Source organism: Coregonus clupeaformis, unplaced genomic scaffold (assembly GCF_020615455.1).
Source record: "Coregonus clupeaformis isolate EN_2021a unplaced genomic scaffold, ASM2061545v1 scaf2170, whole genome shotgun sequence".
Lineage (NCBI taxonomy): Eukaryota > Metazoa > Chordata > Actinopteri > Salmoniformes > Salmonidae > Coregonus > Coregonus clupeaformis.
In genome coordinates this window covers 1-17,817 of record NW_025535624.1, presented here as the reverse complement: position 1 = coordinate 17,817, position 17,817 = coordinate 1, and the positions used below count along the sequence as shown (strand labels likewise).

Genomic DNA, 17,817 nt, shown 5'->3' with positions numbered 1-17,817 from the left:
ATGGTATAGTAACCACTTTAGTGTAATATGTAAATAATAATGTTCATATTTTTGTATTAGATTATGTGACGTGCAATAATTTTCAAGGAAAATTTGACATTGCAGTCTACAAAATAAGGCTTTACACCAAGCAGTGTGTTAATTGAACACTTTCCAGTGTCTATAGGGGTCCACACTTTGTGTTAATTTAAAACTCTCAGTCTATAATTTGCTGTGTAGCTCTGGTGTGTGTGTTTGTGTGGGAAACAGACATTCAGTTGACAAGTAAGGGATTCAGTGGATGGTCAGAAAGAAGCATGATACGTTTGTGTGTGTGAGATCATTTCTTTTGCTGAAGATTTTGGATAGTGTGATGTGACCCTTGATTCTGATAGTTTGTTTGAGCCTATTATGGCAATGCCTGACTAAAACTCACAAGTGATTCTGTGTGTCTCTTTGTTTCAGCTATGGATTGGAGTCAGATGTTGCAGCTCTCACTCTTCTCACTCCTCTGTCTCACTGGCAGCGCCAAGGCAGTAGGAGGTAAGTAGCATGGACTTTACCAACATAATTCATCAGCCATTAATTAATCAATCAATCAATCAATCATGTTACGAGGACAGCTAGAAGTACAGATTGAATTAAACTGTATCAATTGAACAGCTCTATAGGCAGAAACATGGTCCTTCACTTTGTCATGACTTAACTCTGACCTCTGGTGGGTGTTGATGGAATTACATCCTTTGAAACAGCAGCCCTGCAAATATCTATGTTTCTTGTTGTTCTGAAAGGTTAAGCACACAGCAAATTCTCCAGTTTAAAAAAAACAGAGTTTTAAAGGTCCTGAACAGTCATTCTGAAAAGTACTTTTTCTCTCATGGGTAACTACCAGGAAGTTGAAAAAGACAGGCTGAGTGGGTGGTGAGCTTATATTAATTAGTTCGCCTTGACTGACAGCTCTTTGAAACACCTATGTCAAGCAACTTGGATGCAGTGAGCAGTGTTGCAGTAAAATCATCTTAAGCAAATTTGGTGACACAAAAAGCAACTCAAACAACATTGAAATTGCATCATTGATGTCATTTATATATATATATATCTCCCGTTTGGCATGTCTTTTGTGATGTGTTTCACAGCAGCACTGACGGATGTGTTGACATGACAACTGAGTCAGAGTTTTGAATGACCCTTCTCCCCCTTTTGTTCCATGCTGGCTGAAGACCTCGCTAGCCAGTAACTAGCTAACACCAGACACAGATGAAAGGGGAAACATATAAGAATATTTGCCATAGATTGATAGGGTAAACTTGTAATTATATTTGCTGACACCATTCAGTCACATTTTGGCGCCAGTAGAGTAGCTATCTAGATGTATAAACCACGCCCCTCTGCCCCGATGTTGGTTAAAAGGCGGTACTTATTTAAGTTAGGTAAGAGAATATCATGTTACAGTACCAGTGGTGTGTTAAAATGAGAGTTAAGGTGATGTCACGTTGTCCCCTAAATAATGAATCCAAGTGTTTGACATGGGGGAGGGGACCAGTAACTTTATGATCAAACTTTATCAATGTATAACTTATCATACTTTAGTCATCATACTTTGATCTGGTTTCCTTCAAATATCATCACATTTCATGAAAAACATCATTTTAACTATTCATGAAAGTGTTGTCTATGGACCCCATATAAACACCGGAACAGTGTTAAATTAACTTACGGATTAGTGTAAAGCCTTATTCAAATATTTCCCAGAGTGCCTTGCCTTTTGAGTAAATTGTAGAGTTATCACCAATGACTATATTTGTTATTGACAGAGACATGGTTGATGTATTCATCCATTTTCGGTCCTATGGACTTCACCCAGTATTAAGTGAGATCCTAAGTGAATGTTATCATTAAAAATATATATGTTTAACACAATACCACACGCCATTTTGAGGGCCTAGTTTTACCCTTTTTTAGGGGCCTGAAACTCATACATATAACTTTGAACTAAAACCACGTCATTATTATCATATTTCCCAGCAGGCTCTATTGCAGGTTGATATTTCAGAATTGTTTGTTTCAATATCTATGTTTGTGCACATACATTGATTGACTGATTAATCTTGTGCTACACAAAGATAAATGACATACATTTTTATAAACTAATCCAATTAGTTAGTTCAAATCAGTTAGTTCCTAATGTTCCTAACCCAGGCAGTCATTCTGAATGCAGATTTCAGGTGAATAATTATTCCAACTGTTGGATCTCCACCCACTGATTGGATTCCAATAGGAATTACATGTCACCTTGCAAGCTAGCATAATGTGACTTGCAGGCCTGATGTGGCTTGTAAACCATGGGTTTCAGGCCCTTGTGTTACAATCTCAGAATAAAAGGTTTACATTTGTGACTAAAGGGAGACAAACACTTATTTATCTTTGTGTAGCATAATATTAATCAATCAATCAATGCACCTGCACAAATATAGATATTGAAACAAACAATTCTAAAAACAATCATCCTGCGATAGAGCAAGCTGGGAAATATGATAATGATGGGCATGGTTTTAGTTCAAAGTGACGTGCATGAGTTTCAGGCTCCTTTATTTGGTTAAAACTATGCCCACAAAATAAAGCCTTATGAAATAAATACAGTGCACAACTATTCAGACCCCTTCACCTTTTCCACATTTTGTTACGTTACAGCCTTATTCTAAAATTGATTAAATGCAAATTTTTCCTCATCAATCTACACAAAATACCCCATAAAGACAAAGTGAGAAAACAGGTTTTTAGAAATGTTTACCCAAAAAAATAAACAAGTATTTACATAAATATTCAGACCCTTTGCTATGAGACTCGAAATTGAGCTCGGGTGCATCCTATTTCCATTGATCATCCTTGAGATGTTTCTACAACTTGATTGGAGTCCACCTGTGGTAAATTCAATTGATTGGACATGATTTGGAAAGGCACACACCTGTCCCACAGTTGACAGTGCATGTCAGAGCAAAAACCAAGCCATGAGGTCAAAGGAATTGTCCGTTGAGCTCCAAGAAAGGATTGTGTCGAGGCACAGATATGGAGAAGGGTACCAAAACCTTTCTGCAGCATTGAAGGTCCCCAAGAACACAGTGCCCTCCATCATTCTTAAATGGAAGAAGTTTGGAACCACCAAGACTCTTACTATAGCTTGCAGCCTGGCCAAACTGAGCAATCAGGAGAGAAGGTTCTTGGTTAGGGAGGTGACCAAGAACCTGATGGTCACTCTGACAGAGCTCCAGAGGTCCTCTATGGAGATGGGAGAACCTTCCAGAAGGACAACCATCTCTGCAGCACTCCACCAATCAGGCCTTTATGGTAGAGATGCCAGACGGAAGCCACTCCTCAGTAAAAGGCACATGACAGCCCGCTTACGTTTACATTTTACATTTTAGTCATTTAGCAGACGCTCTTAGCCAGAGCGACTTACAGTTAATAAAAAATATATATAATAATACTGGCCCCCCGTGGGAATCAATCCCACAACCCTGGCGTTGCAAACGCCATGCTCTACCAACTGAGCTACATCCCTGCCGGCCATTCCCTCCCCTACCCTGCACGACGCTGGGCCAATTGTGCGCCGCCCCATGGGTCTCCCGGTCGCGGCCGGCTACGACAGAGCCTGGATTCAAACCAGGATCTCTAGTGGCACAGCTAGCACTGCGATGCAGTGCCTTAGACCACTGCGCCACTCGGGAGTTTGCCAAAAGGCACCTAAGGACTCAGACCAAGAGAAACAAGATTCTCTGGTCTAATGAAACCAAGATTGAACTCTTTGGCCTGAATGCCAAGCGTCCCGTCTGGAGGAAACCAGGCACCACTCATCACCTGGCCAATACCATCCCTACGGTGAAGCATGGTGGTGGCAGCATCTTGATGTGGAAAGGTGAACGGAGCAAAGTACAGAAGAGAGATCCTTGATGAAAACCTGCTCCAGACCTCAGACTGGGGCGATGGTTCACCTTCCAACAGGACAACGACCCTAAGCACACAGCCAAGACAACGCAGGAGTGGCTTCGGGACAGGCCTCTGAATGTCCTTGAGTGGCCCAGCCAGAGCCCGGACATGAACCCGATCGAACAGCTCTGGAGAGACCTGAAAATAGCTGTGCAGCGATGCTCCCCATGTAACCTTACAGAGCTTGACAGGATCTGCAGAGAGGAATGGGAGAAACTCCCCAAATACAGGTGTGCCAAGCTTGTGGCATCATACCCAAGAAGACTCGAGGCTGTAATCGCTGCCAAAGGTGCTTCAACAAAGTACTGAGTAAAGGGTCTGAATATTTATGTAAATGTGATATTTCAGTTTTTAATTTTTAATTGATTTGCAAAAAAAATGTAAAACCTGTTTTTGCTTTGTCAATATGGGGTATTGTGTGTAGATTGATAAGGAAAAAAACACATTTATTTAAGGCTGTAACGTAACAAAATGTGGAACAAGTGAAGGGGTCTGAATACTTTCCGAATGCACTGTATGGCATTGTGTTAAATATATATATATTTTATGACAACATATTCATTTAGGATCTCACTTTTTGAAGTCCGTAGGTCCAAAAATGGATGAATGCAACAACCATGTCTCTGTCACTTACAGTGGTGGTAACTCTACAATTTGCTTGAAAGGCAAGGCACTGTGGGAATATTTGGAAAAGGCTTTACACTAATCAGTGTGTTAATTTAACACTGTTCTGGTGTCTATATGGGTCCACAGACTCAACACTTTCAGTATTGATTTAACACCATCAGTGTTCTTAGTTATTATTTGTTTTACTGGAGAATTTGTTGTGAAGAGATATATTTTGAAGGGACCATCTCTGTAAAGACTCTGTCTATGCATACTACATGACACGCGGAATAATTGCATAATTTCTTTGCCGTGCATCATTTCTCCAACATGTGTTTTTCTTTAAGAGGTGGCCTCAATAAAAAAGATGGTGGTCCGCAAACAGTCCCTGTGCCGCATGTTTGTCTTTACTTTACTTTATATACTCTTTGTGTGCAGATCTCTGTGAGGACAAAGGACGAGAGGTTGAGCGGGTGTTTTCAGTTTCCGGTGATGCTGCCATGTTAACATCCACCCTGGTGGACCTCAATGTGTTTGACAACGGCAGCATCCCCTATAACATCTCATGGTATGACCCAAGGACTGGGAGAGAGCTGACCAGGGAGACAAGAAAGACTCTGCCGCGGGGAAAGACACTGTGGATTTTTAACATCGCGATGGAGGATGCTGGAAACTATGAGTGTGTTGTGAGGTAGGGGCAATACTTTTGTCTGCTGTGTGTGTGTGTGTGTGTGTGTGTGTGTGTGTGTGTGTGTGTGCTGTAAATCTTTCCTGTTACCTTTGATAAACAGACTACCCTCCCAGTGCTATAAGAAATCGGCCTTACTGATTGTGAACCACACCAACCCAGAAGAATGCGGTCGACCAGAAAAGGCCGACCAGGTCCTGACCAACAAAGACACCGGTTTTCTGAACTGCCCATTGAGTGACCATATCAGGGAAGTGGACAATTACTCCATTCAGTGGTACAAGGTGAGTCCTATGGGGTAAACAGACAGTGCAGTGCAATGGGAGAGTGTTGAGAGGGAACGCCTGACAGCAGGGGTGGACTGGCCATGCCGGATGGGCTGATACATTTTTAGCCCAATGGGATTGTCATTTTTTTTTTTTACATAATTATAATTATCTGGCTAATAACCAAATTAGTTCACCCAAAGTTCACCCAAATTACAATGACATTGGTTTCCTTACCCTGTAGGCCAGTCTATGGACAAGGTATAACAACAACGTGCTTTGGTTTGGTTTCCCTTGCACTGTTGTCACATGGAAGCGTTTTGGCATTTGTGGCACAAATCTCATTCAAGTCATTTGACCGATATTGGCATTTGTCGCGCATCAGTATGAAAAATGTATGCACTCACTAACTGTAAGTCGCTCTGGATAAGAGCGTCTGCTAAATGACTAAAACGTAAAATGTAATCATGTTCAAATCAATTTGAGATACATTTGGACATGATGTAGTCCCCTGTAGCTCAGTTGGTAGAGCATGGCGCTTGCAACGCCAGGGTTGTGGGTTCGTTCCCCACGGGGGGCCAGTATGAAAATGTATGCACTCACTAACTGTAAGTCACTCTGGATAAGAGCGTCTGCTAAATGACTAAAATGTAAAAAAATTTAAATGTAATAACGGGGTCCACAGTGACAAAAATGGGCCTTTTGGGGGCCTCAAGGAAAGAAAATGGGCCAATGTCGGGGCCTCAAGGGAAAAATGGTCTGGTGTGTCAGAAATGCCAGGGCGGATTTCTGGTCCCAGTCTGCCCCTGCCTGACAGTGCTGGAAAGCCTGTTTGAACTCTTTCTTTTCAGTCATTCAGTCTGTCTCTATGTATTCTTAATTTCTGTTTAAAACTATAGGAATGTGGGGTTATTACTACTAGTGACTACATTTGAACAATGTTCCATCAGATACGGTATATACTCTTTACATTGTTCATTGCTCTCACACATTGTACTGCATTGAATTGTTCTGAGAGTAGGTCTTCTAAGGTAAGACATTATCACAACTTATCTGTAATTGTGTATTCATTTTGTTTTATTAGCCATATTCCATTACTATGATATTCCATTCCATTACCACTACCTTTCAGTGTGGATTTCTACTTTAAACCTTTCAGGGCTGTGAACCCATTGTGAAAGATGACCCATTGTGGAACAGGTTTAGCTATGTCAATAACAGTGTTACGGAGTTACTCCTAGTAAAAGCGGTCATCCCTGAGGACCATGCGTTCTACACCTGCACCATGACCTTTAACTTGGAAGGGCTCAGCGGCAGGATCTCAGAGACCATCAACGGTATGGTGGACGGTGAGTTTTGTTGGCACAGCTCATAAAAGTTGTCCCTAACCACAGATTATTACCATATACCCCCAATCCTTACCACAGCCATTACAGAGATACAGTGCCTTCAGAAAGTATTCACACCCGTTGACTTTCTCCACATCTTGTTGTGTTACATAGTGGGATTAAAAGGGATTTAATAGTCATTTTTTGTTAACAATCTACACAAAATACCCTGTAATGTCAAAGTGTAAGAAAAAGTCTAACATTAAAAATAGAAAAAAATAGAAAAATAGAACACTAATATATCTGATTACATAAGTATTCAACTCCCTGAGTCAATATATGTTAGAATCACCTTTGGCAGAGATTACAGCTGTGAGTATTTCTGGGTAAGTGTCTAAGAGCTTTCCACACCTGGATTGTGCAACATTTCCCCATTATTCTTTTCAAAATTCTTCAAGGTCTGTCAAGTTGGTTGTTGATCATTGCTAGACAACCATTTTCAGGTCTTGCCATAGATTTTCAAGCAGATTTAAGTCTAAACTGTAACTCGGCCACTCAGGAACATTCACTGTATTCTTCGTAAGCAACTTCAGTGTAGATTTGGCCTTGTGTTTAAGGTTGTTGACCTGCTGAATGGTGAATTCATCTCCCAGTGCCTGGTGGAAAGCAGACGGAACCAGGTTTTCCTCCCTGGTCTTCGTGGTTGAATCTGTGTTTGAAATTCACTGCTTGACTTAGGGACCTTACATATAATTGTACTGTATGTGTGGGGGTACAGACATGAGGTAGTCATTCAAAAATCATTTGAAACACTGTTATTGCACACAGAGTGTCACGATCGTCAAAAGGAGCGGACCAAGGCGCAGCGTGGAATGCGAACATACTTTATTTATATTCACCACACGAACAAAAACAACAAAACGATACGTGAAGTCCTTGGTAACAAACACAAACCAACACGGAACAAGATCCCACAAAACACAACTGCCAAACGGCTGCCTAAGTATGGGTCCCAATCAGAGACAACAAGCAACAGCTGATTCTCGTTGCCTCTGATTGAGAACCACCCCGGCCAACACAGAAACACATGAACTAGATACTGAAACAATGAACACAAAACATAGACTCTACACACCCTGGCTCAACATAAAAGAGTCCCTAGAGCCAGGGCGTGACAGTACCCCCCCCCCCAAAGGCGCGGACTGCGACCGCGCCAACATAAACCGAACAGGGGAGGGCCGGGTGGGCATTCCTCCTCGGAGGCGGATCCGGCTCCAGGCGTGACCACCACCCTCTAATAAGCCCCCCGTAGTGCCCCTGGTCTGGTCTGGCCCCGCTGGCTGGAGCTGGACTGGACATCGGTGGAGCGGATTGCTTAGGCTCCGGTGTGGAGCAGCTGACCGGTACCTGACCAGGCACCGGTGAAACGGGCACGGGCTGTGCCGGACTGACGACGCGCACCACAGGCTTGGTGCGGGGAGCAGGAATGGGCCGGACCGGGCTGACGACGCGCACCCCTGACTTGGTGCGGGGAGCAGGAACGGGCCGGACCGGGCTGACGATGCGCACCACAGGCTTGGTGCGGGGAGCAGGAACGGGCCGGGCCGGGCTGACGAAGCGCACCACTGGCTTGGTGCGGGGAGCAGGAACGGGCCGGGCCGGGCTGACGACGCGCACCACTGACTTGGTGCGGGGAGCAGGAACAGGCCGGGCCGGGCTGGCGACGCGCACCATAGGCTTGGTGCAGGGAGCAGGAACAGGCCGGACCGGGCTGGCGGCGCGCACCATAGGCTTGGTGCGAGGGGCAGGAACAGGCCGGGCCGGGCTGGCAACGCGCACCATTGGCTTGGTGCGGGGAGCAGGAACCGGCCGGGCCGGGCTGACGACGCGCACCACTGACTTGGTGCGGGGAGCAGGAATGGGCCGGGCCGGGCTAGCGACGCGCACCACAGTCTTGGTACGAGGGGCAGGAACAGGCCGGACCGGGCTGTGGAGACGGACTGGAGGTCTGGAGCGAAGAGCTGACACAACCCGTCCTGGCTGAATGCCTATCTTAACACACTCTGTGTGAGGCATCAGCACATGACGTACAGGGCTGTGTACACGTACTGGCACAACAACACGTGACACTGGCGCAGGATATCCGGGACCGAGGAGGGGTACTGGAGGCCACGAGCGTTGAGCCGGCACACTCCGTCCTGGCTGCATGCCCACCTTAGCACGACACGTGCGTGGTGCTCGCACAGGACGAACCGGACTGTGCCGGACCACTCGCGGCACAGTACGCAGCTCCGCATATCTCGGAACCTGCCCTGTCTCACACTGCCTAGCCTGAGTACGGGGAGTTGGCTCTGCTCTACCTCTAGTTTCCGCCAACCTCCCTTCCTGCCCCCCAAACCCGGTGGCCTCCTCTCCTAATCCCCAACCTCGCCCTGTAGCTGCCTCCAGCAGCCCCGTCGTCCATGCCGTGTGCCCCCCCCCCCTAAAAATTTATTGGGGTTGCCTCTTGCGTGTCCGACGTCGGCCCGGTTGGCGCCGCTGCTACTCTCTACGGCGCGCCTCCACCGTCTCCTCCCACGGACGGCGATCCATACCGGCCTGGATCTCCTCCCAAGTCCAGGCTGTCTGCTCCTGGACACGCTGCTTGGTCCTGTTATGGTGAGATCTTCTGTCACGATCGTCAAAAGGAGCGGACCAAGGCGCAGCGTGGAATGCGAACATACTTTATTTATATTCACCACACGAACAAAAACAACAAAACGATACGTGAAGTCCTTGGTAACAAACACAAACCAACACGGAACAAGATCCCACAAAACACAACTGCCAAACGGCTGCCTATGTATGGGTCCCAATCAGAGACAACAAGCAACAGCTGATTCCCGTTGCCTCTGATTGAGAACCACCCCGGCCAACACAGAAACACATGAACTAGATACTGAAACAATGAACACAAAACATAGACTCTACACACCCTGGCTCAACATAAAATAGTCCCTAGAGCCAGGGCGTGACACAGAGTGAGTCCATGCAACTTATGTGACTTGTTAAGCAACATTTTACTCCTGAACTTATTTAGGCCTGCCATAACTAAGGCATTGAATACTTCTTGACTCAAGACATTTCATCATTTTTAATTAATTTGTAAACATTTCTAAAAACATTCCACTTTGACATTATGGGGTATTGTGTGTAGGCCATTGATACAAAAATCTAAATTGCATCAATTTCAAATTCAAGCTGTAACACAACAAAACGTGGAAAAAGTCAAGGAGTGTGAATACTTTCTGAAGGCACTGTATATGACCCTGAATCAGAGGTTATGAGTTCATAGAGGCTGCTTTGAAACTTTGCTCTTTGAGAGCTTAGAAAGGGTTGTTTTCTATAGGGTCAGGTGACTGAATATTTCTGTGTCTTTCTATGATGTTTATGAATCATTGTCATAATTTCAGTGCAGTATTGCCTGGAGCCCAAAGTGGTTGAACCTGCCAATGAGATCATCAAAGCAGATCTGGGTGAGTAAACCACTAGAGAATGTGTGTGTGTGTGTGTGTGTGTGCGCGTGCGTGCGTGAGTTTATTATTTATTTTCATTCATGATCCAAATAAAGATTTCAATGTTTGCCCCCTAGGTTCTTCCTTCAGTAAGATGTGTCGGGTGTTTGTGCCGAGTGTGGGGAATAAAAGTTGCACGGATTTGAATTGGAAAGCTAGCAAAAACTCAATTTCCAAAATTGTCTCAGAACGCATCTTTCAGGAATCACAAAGGTAGGTTGAGACAACACAACAGTATCGCAATACACACTGTAAGAATTCTACAAATGTGTTGCTTTTTAACCATTTTCATGTAGACTTGATTGTGTGTTTTGGATCATTGTCTTGCTGCATGACCCAGCTGCGCTTCAGCTTCAGCTCACAGACGGATGGCATGACATTCTCCTGTAGAATTCTCTGATACAGAGCAGAATTCATGGTTCCTTCTATTAAGGCAAGTCGTCCAGGTCCTGAGGCAGCAAAGCATCCCCAAACCATCACAATACCACCACCATGCTTGACTTACAGTATGAAGTTCTTACTGTGTAATGCAGTGTTAGCTTTTCGCCAGACATAATGGGACCCATCTCATCCAAAAAGTTGACTCAAGTTTGCCAAAAAGCACCTGAATCATCAAGACTATTTGAAGAATGTTCTATGGACAGATGAGTCAAAAGTATAGCTTTTTGGACGACATGGGTCCCATTACGTTCTACAGGAGAATGTAAGGCCATCTGTCTGTGAGCTGAAGCTGAAGCACAGCTGGGTCATGTAGCAAGACAATGATCCAAAACACATAATCAAGTTTACTTGAAAATGGTTAAAAAGCAACACATTTGAAGTTTTGTAATTTACTAGTCAAAGTCCAGACCCAATTCCAATTGAGATGTTGTGGTAGGACTTGAAACTAGCAGTTCATGCTTGAAAACCCAAAAATGTTGCATGCAAGAGTTGGCCAAATTCCTCCACAGCGATGTGAGAGACTGATCAACAACTACAGGAAGCATTTGGTTGCAGTCATTGCAGCTAAAGGTGGCACAACCAGTTGTTGAGTGTAAGGGGGCAGTTACTTTTTCACACTTGCATAACTTTGTTAATTAAATAAATAAAATAAGTATAATTTTTGGGTTTGTTATTTGTACACTCAGGTTCCTTTATCTAATATTAGGTTTTGGTTGAAGATCTGATAACATTCAGTATAAAAAATATGCAAAAATAGAGAAAATCAGAAAGGAGAAAATACTTTTTCACGGCACTGTATATGCCTGTATTCTGTGTCATCCAGATGGATGTTCTACTGTATAGTATCTAAACTGTTGGTATCGTATCAGGTATACTACTGAGATTAAGATAGGCTCCATATACCTTAATACATAGTGCTTGCTTTGAAACTTTGGAACTTCACAAAATCTAATCAAATCACATTTTATTTGTCACATGCGTCGAATACAACAGGTGTAGACCTTACCGTGAAATGCTTACTTACAGGCCCTTAACCAACAATGCAGTTCAAGAAATAGAGTTAAGAAAATATTTACTAAATAAAATAAAGTAAAAAATCAAATAACAAGTAACACAATAAAATAACAATAACGAGGCTAAATACAGGGTGTACCGGTACCGAGTCAATGTGCGGGGGTACAGGTTAGTCGAAGTAATTTGTACATGTAGGTAGGGGTAAAGTGACTATGCATAGATAATAAACAGCGAGTAGCAGCAGTGTAAAAACAAAGGGAGGGGGGTGTCAATGTAGATAGTCCAGGTGGCCATTTGATTAATGTTGACACAAATGAACTTGAAACTCTCGACCAGCTCCACTACAGCCCTGTCGATGTGAATAGGAGCGTGTTTGGCCCTCCTTTTCCTGTAGTCCACGATAGCTCCTTTGTCTTGATCACGTTGAGGGAGAGGTTGTTGTCCTGGCACCACACTGCCAGGTCTCTGACCTCCTCCCTTTAGGCTGTCTCATCGTTGTCGGTGATCAGGCCTACCACTGTTGTGTCGTCAGCAAACTTAATGATGGTGTTGGAGTCGTGCTTGGCCACGCAGTCATGGGTGAACAGGGAGTACAGGAGGGGACTAAGCATGCACCCCTGAGGGGCCCCAGTGTTGAGGATCAGCTTGGCAGATGTGTTGTTGCCTACCCTTACCACCTGGGGGCGGCCCGTCAGGAAGTCCAAGATCCAGTTGCAGAGGGAGGTGTTTAGTCCCAGGGTCCTTAGCTTAGTGATGAACTTTGTAGGCACTATGGTGTTGAACGCTGAACTGTAGTCAATGAACAGCATTCTCACATAGGTGTTCCTTTTGTCCAGGTGGGAAAGGGCAGTGTGGAGTGCGATTGAGATTGCGTCATCTGTGGATCCATGGGGGCGGGATGCAAATTTGAGTGGGTCTAGGGTTTCCGGGATGATGGTGTTGATGTGAGCCATGACCAGCCTTTCAAAGAACATCATGGCTACCGACGTGCTACGGGACGGTAGTCATTTAGGCAGGTTACCTTCGCTTTTCTGGGCACAGGGACTATGGTGGTCTGCTTGAAACATGTAGGTGTTACAGACTTGCTCAGGGAAAGGTTGAAAATGTCAGTGAAGACACTTGCCAGTTTGTCCACGCAGGATCTGAGTACACGTCCTGGTAATCCGTCTGGCCCCGCGGCCTTGTGAATGTTGACCTGTTTAAAGGCTACGGAGAGCGTGATCACACAGTCGTCCGGAACAGCTGGTGCTCTCATGCATGCTTCAGTGTTGCTTGCCCCGAAGCGAGCATAAAAGGCATTTAGCCCATCTAATAGGCTCGCGTCACTGGGCAGCTCGCTGCTGGGTTTCCCTTTGTAATCCGTAATAGTTTGCAAGCCCTGCCACATCTGACGAGTATCAGAGCCGGTGTAGTAGGATTCAATCCTAGTCCTGTATTGACGCTTTGCCTGTTTGATGGTTAGTCTGATGGCATAGCGGGATTTCTTCCAGTCTGTGCTAGCAAAACAGTCCTGTAGCGTAGCATCCGCGTCTTCTGATATTGAGCGAGTCACTGGTACTTCCTGCTTTAGTTTTTGCTTGAAAGCAGGAATCAGCAGGATAGAATTATGGTCAGATTTGCCAAATGGAGGGCGAAGGAGAGCTTTGTATGCATCACTGTGTGTGGAGTAAAAGTGGTCTAGGGTTTTTTCCCTCTGGTTGCAGATGTGATATGCTGGTAGAAATGAGGTAAAATGGATTTAAGTTTGCCTGCATTAAAGTTCCTGGCCACTAGGAGCGCCGCTTCTGTCCTGCCGATGCACGGAAATCCAGCCAACTGTATATTATCCGTGTCGTCGTTCAGCCACGACTTGGTGAAACATAAGCTATTACAGTTTTTAATGTCCCGTTGGTAGGATAGTCTAGAACGGAGCTCATCCAGTTTATTCTCCAGTGATTGCACGTTGGCCAATAGAACGGAAGGTAGAGGCGGGTTCCCCACTCGCCGAATAATTCTCACAAGGCACCCGATCTCCGCCCCCTGTACCTCTGTCTTTTCTTCACACGAATGACGGGATTTGGGCCTGGTCTCGGAGAAACAGTATATCCCTTCTGTAAGACTCATTAAAAAAAAAATATTTGTGCAGTTTGAGGTGAATAATCACTGTTCTGATATCCAGAAACTATTTTCGGTCATAAGAGACGGTAGCAGCAACATTATGTACAAAAAAGGTTACAAACAATGCAAAAAACCACACAAAATAGCACAGTTGGTTAGGAGCCTGTAAAACGGCACCCATCCCCTCAGGCGCCAATAACAGTGTATGTTATGTTAACTGTTGCCATGATGGTTTGATTGTGCGTTCACAAGGGGGAACTTGTCTGTCTCCCCCCCAGAGCAGGGAGTGGAGAGAAGAAGAGGAGGAGGGTGTATGGTTGGAGCGTCATTTGAATTTCTTGATGGTGGAAGAGGAAGACTTTTACATCAACTACACGTGTTTGGTTTCCAGTGACAGAGGCATTTCTTTAGCCTTCTTCATACTACAGCCTACAGGTTAGACAATACTGTCTGGAGGATAACATAAAGGTGTTTCAAAAGAGATCACACACATATTATCCTGTCCCTTTACCGTTGTTTTGATAGTGTATTATAACAACTGCAACCTCACCACTTTTGAAAAAACTGTTATAAATGCTATCTTCTCTCTTTTTCTGCACAGATCCAAACTATCTGCTCCCTATTGGGGTACTACTGACCAGTCTGGTATTGGTGTTTACTGTTAGTGTTGTTATTTACCATCGCTTCAAGATCGACATCGTGCTGTCGCTCAGGAGGATGTTCCCGCTTTTCTACACAAACACAGGTACGCAATGAGAGACACTTTACCGCACATATACTGCGCAAGCACACTCATGGAAACATTAATAGAAACATGCCTGAGCGCGCACACGCAGACATGCACACACTCATGCACACACACACACTATCTGCAGACTCATTGCATACTGTGCTTTCACGAAATGGAAACTCGCACTAACATAAATATACATTCCTACACCAGATACAGACAGAAATGCACATACAGCATGTCTCCCCACAAACCCCCAGGCCCACACTTAAACCCACACACACACGCATGTTGCATTGCTTGTGTTAGGTTCTGAACAAACTGAGTAAAAACTCAAACGGACAACTAGAAAAAGCTCAAACAAAGTTTATTCACCCACTGGGTCATATAGCTGCAAAGACAAAGATGTTTACACAATCACATATATTTATACCTTCCTACTAGGCGGAGTCAACCCCTTGCATATCTAGACAGCCAATACATCTCTGTTGCTAGTCAGGAACGTATTTGGTTCCTCTCATTGGTGTAGCCTCCTGCTAGAACCTTCATGGGCATGGAAATATACAGTTGAAGTTGGAAGTTTACATACAGTCATTAAAACTTGTTTTTCAACCACTCCACAAATTTCTTTTTAACAAACTATAGTTTTGGCAAGTCGGTTAGGACATCTACTTTGTGCATGACACAAGTAATTTTTCCAACAATTGTTTACAGACAGATTATTTCACATATAATTCACAGCAATTCCAGTGGGTCAGAAGTCTACATACACTAAGTTGACTGTGCCTTTAAAGTTGGCTTGCAAGCTGAAGAACACCATCCCAACTGTGAAGCACGGGGGTGGCAGCATCATGCTGTGAGGGTGCTTTGCTGCAGGAGGGACTGGTGCACTTCACAAAGTAGATAGCATCATGAGGAAGGAAAATTATGTGGATGTATTGAAGCAACATCTTAAGACATCAGTCAGGAAGTTTAAGCTTGGTCGCAAATGGGTCTTCCAAATGGACAATGACCCCAAGCATACTTCCAAAGTTGTGGCAAAATGGCTTAAGGACAACAACGTCAAGGTATTGGAGTGGCCACCACAAAGCCCTGACCTCAATCCTATAGAACATTATGGGCAGAACTGAAAAAGCGTGTGCGAGCAAGGAGGCCTCTTACACCAGCTCTGTCAGGAGGAATGGACCAAAAGTCATCCAACTTATTGTGGGAAGCTTGTGGAAGGCTACCCGAAACGTTTGACCCAAGTTAAACAATTTAAAGGCAATGCTACCAAATACTAATTGAGTGTATGTAAACTTCTGACCCACTGGGAATGTGATGAAATAAATAAAAGCGGAATAAATCATTCTCTTTACTATTATTCTGACATTTCACATTCTTAAAATAAAGTGGTGATCCTAACTGACCTAAGACAGGGAATTTTTACTAGGATTAAATGTCAGGAATTGTGAAAAACTGAGTTTAAATGTATTTGGCTAAGGGGTATGTAAACTTCCGACTTCAACTGTATGTGTGTGACAGGACTGACTGTTCCTCCTCACTTCATCTGACCTGACCTCGGGCCGAATTCCTCACTCCTCCTTACTCCACGGCTGTCCTACCTTAGCAGTGACTGAAACCAGACTGTTGCCCTTTGCCTCTCTCCATAGGGTACATGAGATTTAAGAATAACATTTCCCAACAGAATGTAAGCTCTGCACTCCCCTTTCTCACTCAGTAACTTTCCATACACCCGGTTCTAATATGGTAACATGAATAAGTATATTCCAAGCTAGAATCCAACACTTGTTTCCCACTCCCCACCTGACCACAAGTAAAATCAGTAGCAAGTGTAGCAATGTATTGTAGCACATCCCACAGCTATGCAAGCACAGCATTTTCCATGACTCAGAGGAAACAGAGAGGAAGTTTGATACAAGGCACTAAATAGGCCATGTAACCATAAAACACAAGCAACTATGGTGTCATAAATAACCAAGCCTCCTCTGTTAGGCAGGTTTGTGGAGGCTTTTGCTCTAGCCCAGCACTAACACATCTATTTTGTTTTACCTGTCCCTATCCTGCATGTGGCAGACTCTGATGGGAAGTTGTATGATGCGTACGTGGCATACCCCCGTCTGTTTGGGGATGGGGCGGAGCCTGTGGGGAGGCAGAGATGTTTGCCCTCCACATGTTGCCCCAGGTTCTGGAGGGAGGTGTGGCTACAGGCTGTTCATACTGGGCCGGGACAGCCTACCAGGGGAAGGTATGACATCTCAGCTCGACCCTGAGGCTCCAGGTTCCAGAAGACTAAGTTAGCCTTGGCATTAGTACATAAGTAGCATGATGATGAAATATGTGAAACCTTTCTGAAATCATAAAGACCTTCAGAAACCATTTCAATGGTAGAACAATGTTTTAATAACAATTTCCCCCTGCTCCCTGACCCCCTCTTCTCCTCCCTCCTCCCTTTCCCCCTCTTCTCCTCCCTCCTCTCTCCTCCCTTTCCCCCTCTTCTCCCTCCCTCCTCCCTTTCCCCCCTCTTCTCCTCCCTCCTCCCTCTCTAGCCATAGTAGATGCAGTGGAGGAGAGCATGCTGGCAAGCCGGCGTCTCCTCCTGGTCTACTCTGGCTCTACGTTCTGCAGTGGAAGCCACAGTGACAGCAGCAGTGGTGTCCTGAGGCCTGGCGAGCTTCGAGAGGCAGACGGCCATGCACCGTGCCCTGTTGGAGGGCTCCCTTAAGAGTGGTCCTTGTGGAGCTGGAGGAGGTCTCCCCCACACAGCTGACCCTCTTCCCCGAGTCGGTGCGCCACCTCCCGGGAGCGCTCAGGCGCCGTCTGCTGGTGGAAGAGTAGCAGAGGGTTGAGGTGTGGGAGGTGGGGAGAAGAGGAGGAGGTGGAGGAGAAGAGAGGGAGCTGGCGTCCCCTCTCTCCCTCACCCTCTCTTTCCTTGTCCTCACGCTTCTGGAAGAACTGAGGTTTATATGCCAGTGAGGGAACACGAGACCGAGGTGACCAGAGAAGAACAGCCTGATGAAGTTGTGATGGGATGGATGGGCTTTGGAGAGGACAGTGTTAGACATAACGAGGAAATCTGTTGAATGAAAGGACTTCTGGTACCTGACTCTCTCAACACATTTTCATGAAA

General features: G+C 45.0%; 1 protein-coding gene across 1 annotated transcript in view; it reads left to right on the top strand.

Moving 5' to 3' along the window:
- The window catches only part of LOC121561523 (interleukin-1 receptor type 1), a gene marked incomplete at its 3' end in the record, with an annotated part of 38,612 nt that extends 20,869 nt beyond the window's left edge, over positions 1-17,743 (top strand). Inside the window, 16 exon segments of the mRNA XM_045219231.1 lie at positions 445-522; positions 5,008-5,260; positions 5,361-5,541; positions 6,683-6,872; positions 10,304-10,366; positions 10,483-10,618; positions 14,241-14,392; positions 14,559-14,702; positions 16,764-16,834; positions 16,837-16,879; positions 16,882-16,935; positions 17,237-17,357; positions 17,359-17,416; positions 17,418-17,486; positions 17,488-17,537; positions 17,641-17,743. Of these exon segments, the coding sequence (XP_045075166.1) occupies positions 447-522; positions 5,008-5,260; positions 5,361-5,541; positions 6,683-6,872; positions 10,304-10,366; positions 10,483-10,618; positions 14,241-14,392; positions 14,559-14,702; positions 16,764-16,834; positions 16,837-16,879; positions 16,882-16,935; positions 17,237-17,357; positions 17,359-17,416; positions 17,418-17,486; positions 17,488-17,537; positions 17,641-17,743 (1,764 nt within the window).
- Between the last annotated feature and the right edge of the window lie 74 nt (positions 17,744-17,817).